Source organism: Trichogramma pretiosum, unplaced genomic scaffold, assembly GCF_000599845.2.
Source record: "Trichogramma pretiosum strain Unisexual culture from Peru unplaced genomic scaffold, Tpre_2.0 scaffold134, whole genome shotgun sequence".
Lineage (NCBI taxonomy): Eukaryota > Metazoa > Arthropoda > Insecta > Hymenoptera > Trichogrammatidae > Trichogramma > Trichogramma pretiosum.
The window spans coordinates 5487-14394 of NW_019640820.1; the positions used below are offsets into that span (position 1 = coordinate 5487).

Sequence of the window (8908 nt, forward strand, 5' to 3'; positions counted from 1 at the left end):
TTAGGACCCTCGCTGCGCTCGGGCCCTAAACTACGCCGTGCCAAAAAGTGTTACTTATGGCACTTGTATCGAAAATTACTATTATGCAGTACTAAGCGAATAGTACATTACTTAACTGAGGCGGGGGGTTGTCTATCTTGCAAGAGTGTCAGTTTGCAGCCCGAGCGTAGAGAGGGTTGAATTGACGCGAGTGCAAGATTGACAACCGCCTCAGTTACGTATAGTTTTTTTCATCATCGAGTGCAGGAAGTCGATTTTAAGATTTTCCCGCACGGCGCAGCGTTGTAGCACTTTCTATCTCGAAAAAGAACGATCGTTTCTCGAAACAAAAAACATAAAGTAGTAAAGACTCACTCGAAAAAATGAAAACCAGTTTTAATACACACATCAGAAATATAAATTTATCGAGATGTTTTCGCTATGTTGTGCACCTGGGTGGCTTATTCGGTGCACTAGGTACAAATACAGCTACGGCGACGACTTTCTCCGAGAAAGTCGAGATGTATTCGCTACTTTGTACACCCGGGTGGCTTATTCAGTGCACTAGGTATAAATACAATCTCGGCGACGACTTTCCCCGAGGAAGTCGAGAAGTTTTCGCTACTTTGTACACCCGGGTGGCTTATTCAGTGTACCAGTTATGAATGTACTCCTGGCGACATCGTTTCCCTATAAACTCGAGGTTTTTTATTCATACTTAAATTTCATTATAATAGACTTTATACAAACTAGTAAATTTTCAAATCTCTACCATGAAAACTTATCACGTATCATGAAGAAGTTGTGAGTTCTTGTTGCAATGGTAAAAATGAGATTTTCTATTTTCAAATGTCATAATCGAAATTTTAAGTCTATTGTAATGAAATTTAAAGTAGAGTAAATGTGGGTGTTACTGCGGTTTTTTTTTAAATTGTTTTCCAACCTTCGATATTACACGTTGTAAAAAGATTTGCCTAATAATTTTTTTTTACGTTATTATTCAGGATCTTGGCTAAACAATTCAAATATTAAAAATTTTTTAATTTCAATTCAATATTATTAAACAGTACTTTCAAAAATAAAAATGGATACATGTATTACTGCGGTACATGCATGCATTACTGTGCATCTATTACTGCGGATGACCTAATTCTGCGCATGTACTACGGTGGTTTTTTTTTAGGTTCAAATGCCAGATTTCGATAGTATTAAAATTATTTTCACCTCATAAATAAAAATAACGTTTCTCAAATGGTTTTGGAAAGGATTTTTCGTCTTTATTCGGAGACATGAAACTTCAACACAGTCAAGAAGCTGCTTTTTAGTTATGGGAAGCCCTTTTTTACGTTGAGTTACAATCCAGCCCACTATGTCATCCTCTTCAGTTTTAGTATAACTGCTGAACGTATTGACCTGTCGCTTTTATATTTTCCTGGTTTTTAAGCTCAGATTGTTGATTCAGGTACCTTGAAAGTCCGTGAATCTTCGGCGATGGTACTACCTTTTATGACGGCTTCAACAGCAAGATTAACATTATCTTGAGGGTCATTCTTTCTGCACACTAAATTCACTTTGGTTTTGTTATTATATGGTAAAATTTTTTTTTAATTTGTCCATGATGCTTTTACTGTAAGTTTATTGAATAAACATTAAGATTGGCGAATTGTGAAGTCATAGATTAAGATCTAGTCAATGTAACGAAAAAAAATTCATATCGATATCCACAGTAGTTTTTGAGATATCTTGCAGGCCCGTCTCATAAAACATGGTTTCGAGAAAAACGCGTTTAAAGTTGGCAACTGACATCAAACGCCATATAAGTTCTTACTTTCAATCCTGACTTTGACCGACCAAGAATTCGAATTTGCATACGAAGTTTTAGCAAGGGATTATTAAAAGTATAATAAATTCGAAAATACAACAAAAAAATGTATATTTTGGCCGAGATTGAAGAGAAACGATTTCAAAATCGATCTCCTTTTAAACGATTTCAAAATTTTCTTACTAAATACTGCCTTAAAAACATCATTTGGTATTTCGGTAGTTCCAGCTCGACCAGTCGCTGTCATTTTTTTCAAATTTGATGGATCGATAATTAGGCAAAAAAGCTGCCTAGCAAGATGCCTTGGTTTATTCCTCCACTGATCCTTAAGAAATTATAGCTCGGCAGCATTAATGTAAATATTATAACCGGGATAAAGCTTTACCTGAAATTATTATATTGTTATAATGATGAAGAAAATTAAAAAAAATATCTTACTTTTCTTTTCTCCCGGTGAAAAGACACAAACTTCTTTCGCAGTTCCTCGTTCATATCAGCGGATTTGCGGGAGCGTTTTTGTTTCTGTTCATCAGCATCGGTGTCATTTATTTCTTCTCTGTCTTTGCGCTTGTTACTTTTAAATTCATTTTGATTGTTTTCTTTTTCTTGTGAAGCCTCGTCCAAATTTTCTTTTTCGTCCGTCTCAGCTATCAGAACAAAAAATATATATTGTTATAGTTAAATAAATAAAAAATGCGACGAAACGTGCGCGCGAGACCGAAAATCGAAACAAGCTTCGTTGTACATAAATAAATACACGCACATATGTAAATGACCGTGTTTAAACAAACAACGAGACAAAATCAAATTTGAGAGGAAAATAGAACAGATATAACGCGATGAGAAATGTATGACAAAAAATAACAATAACATTCAATTTTCTTTCTACATCTCAATTTTACCTTGCTCCTCGAGCATGTCGGCACTTGACTCGCCCTCGCCATCATCCTCCGTCCCATCGGTTTTGTTTTTTTGTTCCAAACGAATTTTTTTCGAGGTCATCGGTCTTTCATTGGATTTTTTTTCGGGTCTCGGGCGTTTCTTGCCAGATTTTACTCCCATTTCAGCTGCTTTTTTTCCAACTTTGGAGCATGATTCCGGGACTGAAAAAAATTGGGTTATGATTAACACTTGAGTACGAAATGACATTTGAGACAAAATGAAATTTGAGAGGAAAATAGAACAGATATAACACAATGAGAAATGTATGACAAAAAATAACAATAACATTCAATTTTCTTTCTGCATCTCAAGTTTACCTTGCTCCTCGAGCATGTCGGCACTTGGCTCGCCCTCGCCATCATCCTCCGTCTCATCAGTTTTGTTTTTTTGTTCCAAATGAATTTTTTTCGAGGTCATCGGTCTTTCATTGTCGCTGATGCAGCAGGCCACGTGAAAGTGCGAGACGATTTGGTCCTCGAGGTGACGGGTCTCCTCGTAGTTCACCTTGACTTTGTCGTATATCCGAAAGAGCGCACGGGCCATTCGGTCCTTGTCGCCGGGGAGCCGGCTGTGGAACAAACGATGCAGCGGTGTGGTGCGGTCCAGGACCGGGCGGCCACGTTTCTGCAGCGCGTCTTTGTAGCCGGTCGCGGCTACGAACTCGATGAATCTTTCTCTGTGCTTCGCGTCGCCGGCCGGGTCGTCCACGGCAAAGTTGAGAATCTTCTCGATCTCTTCGGGCGTAAAGACGTCCAGAAGGTTCGGGTGCGGGGCCTTCCAATCTTTAATCAATGAATTGAAAGTGCAGAAAAATGCGAATCGCGATCTCATGTCGTCCCACTTCACGAATCCTTTCAAGATACTCAATTGGCGGGTTAACGTGGCTAAATCGTTTTCCATACTCGAGCACGACGCGCACAGTCACTAATGATTTAAGATTGTTCTTTTTGTTTTTACGCGAAAACCACAATTATTGCGGACGATGCGATATTCACTTATTTAAGCGCACATAGAAGATACGAGTAGGCCCGAGCTTAGAACGAGAATAAGTCGTTGATTTCGGTATCCATTTGAAGCAGAAGCAGCTCGTTTGAATAACATAATATAGGTACAGGCAATAACAACAATGGCACACGGCTGAATTGGCGCTCTTTCTAACCGAATTTAACAGCTTCGATTATAAACACGTGCATAAACATTTCGCGTTTGACGAGAGAAATGACAAGATCTTCTACTTGTATAAAGTGCCGAAAATTTCATTGACTTATAAGATAAATGTACGAAAAAGTTTATATTTAAAAACGTTTTAAAATTGCTTAAAAGTATCAATTTAGGTAATGACTAAATTTATTCATGAAGTCCTCACTCTGAATTTTTCAAAAATAGTATCGAATTTAATTTTAGATGAAAAATTAATAAATTATCAAAGATTATCATAAACTTACGTGTGTAACTATTGTGGGCCAATAGAAATATTGACCAAATCGACTATGTACTAGTGGAAAGAGACACATCACGTTCGAGTTGAGTATCCATTTAAATCGCATCAAATTGCATTAAACGTCTTCAAGGAATCCTAAACTAATCAAAATCATTGTTCAATAATAATCTAGAACTGGTGCATTAAAATCTTCCATTCCAAAAATCGCTGCGCCTCCGCAATACTTTAGGGCTCTTGTACATACAAGTGCACGATGTGAGTTGGATTATATTTTTGAATTTACACATTGTCATTGACTTGTGGCTACTATATCAGGCCACATGTATTAATTTTATCTGTTGAACTATTTTTTTTTATCCTGAAGAGGTCAAAGTCTGCCTGACAAAACGTTGATTGTGAGACTAGTTTTTTGTATATAAGAAGAAGTGACAGATCGAGTTTTAATAAAATTGACACGAGTCTTGTGAATGCTTTTGTGTTTTGATTTGTGTTGACTTGTCTGTTTCAACTTGTCTGTGGGGTTCCCCTTGGATTGTCGGGAAAAAAACTTTATAATTGAATAAACTAACCAAGGGAGTAAATAATAAAAATGAATATTCAGTTACACATCTTGTAGCGGTTTTTATCGATTTTCTTTTATTACTGTAAATTTATTTATTGGAAATTGATATACGTTAATTTTTTTGTATTCATATCTAAAGTTTTATTTTATATTGTTTTCGATTTTATGCATGTACAAAATTGTTGCCAGTTGGCTCTGGGAGCTAGATGAGAGAGAGCTGCAAGGTACAATCGTACAGTTACGGCTGCGCATGGAAAACAATTAAATTCGTGCTCGGGCTCGTACGTAATATTCATTAATACCGCACACACACACACACACACACGTATACAGGTGCTCTCTTCCATATACCTATACCTGCTCTTTGCGTATAGTTGCTCGCGAGCCCAGAAGAAGCTGCTGCTTCTGTCTCTACTGCGGTGATGGTGGTGGTGGTGGTGGTAGTATGTCGAGTCTTTCTCCTCGCGGGTATAATGCGCCTACGCAGCCGAGTTAAAAGGGTGCCGCGCGCGAGAGAGAGAGAGAGAGAGAGAGAGCAAGAGCAAGAGAGCGAGTCGGTGCCCATATTTAAAGGCAGCGAGTGAGAAAGGGTTGGAGCTGTATACATATAGATTCGCAGTTTCTCTAGCTCTCTTGCTTCCGCGCGCGAGCTAGCGAGACCGAAAAAGCTGTCTGGGCCTACATACAGGCACGTACACACACGCTCGCACGCGCACGCAAACGAACGAGTTTTCTCTCTGTACACACCCCTCGCCTACCCCCCTAAAACCCACTCTCTCTCTCTCTCTCTTTCTCTCTCTCCCTCGATTAATTAACGACACTATGCATTATTACGAGCTCCGAACTACGCCTGTAATCAGCAAATACTCACACAAACGCGCGTGCGAGTATATATTGGTCCTGCCCTGTGTACGTATGTGTGCGAATGTATCAAGTTCGCGTATACATATACGAGCATTGTGTGCACGAGCCCGTGATGTGTGAGTGTTGCGCGCGTGTACACACACTGGACGCATGTGCACGCGTGCCTAGTATATTGCGTGTTGTGCAGTGCAGCAGCGGCGGCGGCGGCAGCTTTGGCTCGTTGCTCTCTAATCATTGTCTCTCTGACGATGCGATGCTGTACCGGCAGCAGCAGCAGCAGTCGATCAATCTCTCTCACGCTTTCGATGAAGTGAGCTGATTCTCTCTCTCTTTCCCCGGAGTCGTGCGGCACAGCAGCAGCACATCATACACTATCAACTCGCACACAGGCGCGTGCATACATACGAACGTACACACGCACAATTGAAAGGCTCGACGGAAGATGTGATCGATAAGCGATAAGGCTCGAAGCGCGCAACGTTCGCGCGCATCCAATCGTCCATTGATGATATTTCTCTCTCTCTCTCTCTCTTCTCCCAGCCGACGATAAGCTTTTTTTTCCCTTTTTTTTTCTTTTCTTTTCTTTTTGCAGTCAGCGGCAGCATCCCGCGCGCGCAAACCCGTAAAACTCTTCTCTTTCTTTTCTGCTCGACCCCAGCCGTTATATAGCGCGCGCGGCCGCGTCGACGCGCTACATCACTGTGACGGCCGTAGCTCTATACGGCGGCGCGCACCCGATGGCAAATTAAAGTGAAAAATCTAACTATCGACGCTCCGCAGCAGCAGCAGAATTGTAACACGAAGTACTTTTATACTACGGATATGTGCCTCATCTGTGATTAAAAGCCCCGTCGATGCGTGTCTGTGCCGAGCTTGCGGCAAAAAAATTACACGCCCTCCGTGATGTGGTCAGTCATTATCGCAGAGATCTTGAGACTCTGCCGAACGAAAAAATGAGACCGATTTATATGGAATCTCGGTTCGGCGTTTAAAATTTATTGCGAGTAATAGGAATTAAGCATAAGATGAGCATCGATCGTTCTGGACTTTATCCAAAGTTCAAAAACCTTCTTGGTAGTAACGCTGAACATTAATGAAGGCATCATTATCAATAAATGACTGTTTAAAATGTTTTAAAACACATGAAATAATAAACTCATTTCGAATGATTTCGAAAGGGATAATTTAACTGTTTGAAAATATTGAGAAATATCTAGGAAAGTAGCCAAAAGATGAAGGCTATAGTCCTGTTTCGTGGAACAATATTGATAGATTTTTTTTTTGTTTGTTCAATCATTTCAAGTCAGAACAGCGGTGTTTCTGTCAATATTAGATGTATGTAGCTTGAATAAAGTTTGAAAAGAGTTTCTAATGACCACAAACACAAAAAAATCACTTCAAGTGCTCGCTACTAGTGGCGAATACTGCAAACCTGCAAGTGGTGTATTCATGGCTTTATAAAATATTATTAAAACCTTTTTCAATTTAACATCTGCAAGTGGCAAAGTGAAAATAATCAAAGTTAAAGAAGGGTTTAAAAACAATTTACTCCAAACGGGCCAAAGTCCAAATTACATCCTTGTATGAAAATCACTCTATTTTAATGGTTAGACATTGCGTTTTCTCTTTTGGTTTTTCAGAATTCAACCCATAACCATCTAGCGGTAAGTTATGAACTGTTAAACACCTGAAAAAAAATTAAGATACATGGAATTTTCAACACGCTATCCTTAGTTATCTATGCATTTTATACTTCAAAAATATTTCGTATTACTTTTAATACCAGTATTGTTATTAAATTTCATAAAATATCAGCAGTATTTAAGTTTTTAGTACATGTTGATGAAATGATTTCAAAGTATATTTGCTTTCACTTTAATATTAATGATTGACAATTCGTAAATTGCGCGTACACTTGTATCTTGAACTTAATTTTTTTGTTTGAGGGCTTGAAAATTCTGCTCGGTGCCATCTAGTGGTGGTTCACTTAACTAATTGAAACTGTAACTGGAACAGTGACTGCGGTGACTACGAATTTGCAGAAAAAGCCGCCCCAGTTTTATTCTTATCGTTATTTAGAATCTGAACAATCATTTTATTGATATATTCCTGTCTTAAAATAATGATGACCCTAAAAGTGAAGCCAATCTATTCGGCCTCTAATTGGTCGACTGACTTGTGACTCCAGTCGGAACATAATAAAGTGACATCTACGTTCAAAATAGCAACTTTTTCGAAACTGACTGAAAAATGTACGCTATTATGCTTAAAAATGAATGTATCGAGCTGTCAAGTGTCCAGAGGAACCTACTTAAGAAAAAAATTCTACTATTAGTCTACTACCGTATAAGAATAAATGGTTTGGTTGAGGTCCTTGATAGGAAAATCTCTCGTCACATAGGTTGAACATCGCGTCAGGTTCTCAAAAAATCGCGCATACGCACCGAAAGCAAAATGTCCAGAAGCGTCGACGCATTGGACGAACATACAGGCGCGTTGACACGTAGCGCACGCATCGCGCCTATTACGTGCATGCGTACACACGCGGAAGCAGCGACGAGCGCATCATTTCGAACTGTCGCTTCCGGCTACGATCAGTCGATACGCTTCTCGGATATAATATAGTCTGGCTCTATCTATATATATACAGCAAAGAATGTATATAGAAGAAGAGAGATCGAGATAGACAGAAACGCGCATCACAAGGGCCCGTACACGTATAACTTACGGTCGTAGCTTATATTATGTAGATGGAGTGATGTGCGAGCGACGTTGCCGGAAAAACAAATTTTCCACGCGTGTTATATGGAGCCCATATGCGTGCTATTTTTCTGCTTTTTTTTTTTGCTTTCGCGCGCGCGATGAGAATTTTCAGGCTCGATGCGTCGTGGCGCGTAAAAAAATCTTCTCTATTTTCCACGGATGGTTCTGTATTCGCGCCTTTTTTTTTCATGTACTGCAAACGGAAATGCCGTGTACGATTCACTGCCGAATCGCATGTATATGGTTGATTCCGCAGCATAAAATAAAGGGAACTCCATTTTCCCATCATTACATCAAGTTTAAGAGCGTATCTATACAGAATACATCTACGAAAACTAACGCAAATATCTCATCAATCGTTACAAAGTTTCATTGCGTTGAACAGTCGGTACACTGCAGATTTTGCTCTGTGTCAGATAAAATGTGTTTTAATACGTACTTAAATCATCGTCTACGATGGACTGCAAGTCGATATTTTTCTCATTTCGGAGGTGACTAATAGATATATGTAAAATATACCTAAGATATATATCGA

At 39.2% G+C, this 8908-nt stretch overlaps 1 protein-coding gene across 1 annotated transcript; it reads right to left on the reverse strand.

Annotated features, from left to right (window-relative positions):
* Nucleotides 1–1895: 1895 nt before the first annotated feature.
* LOC106653976 lies at nucleotides 1896–3964 on the reverse strand. The gene is made up of 4 exons (XM_014373648.2): nucleotides 3061–3964; nucleotides 2704–2904; nucleotides 2240–2448; nucleotides 1896–2186 (listed from the first exon to the last, which is right to left on the reverse strand). Exons 1-4 carry the CDS (start codon nucleotides 3641–3643, stop codon nucleotides 2136–2138), a joined length of 1044 nt encoding a protein of 347 aa, XP_014229134.1. The 5' UTR covers nucleotides 3644–3964; the 3' UTR covers nucleotides 1896–2135.
* Nucleotides 3965–8908: the final 4944 nt, after the last annotated feature.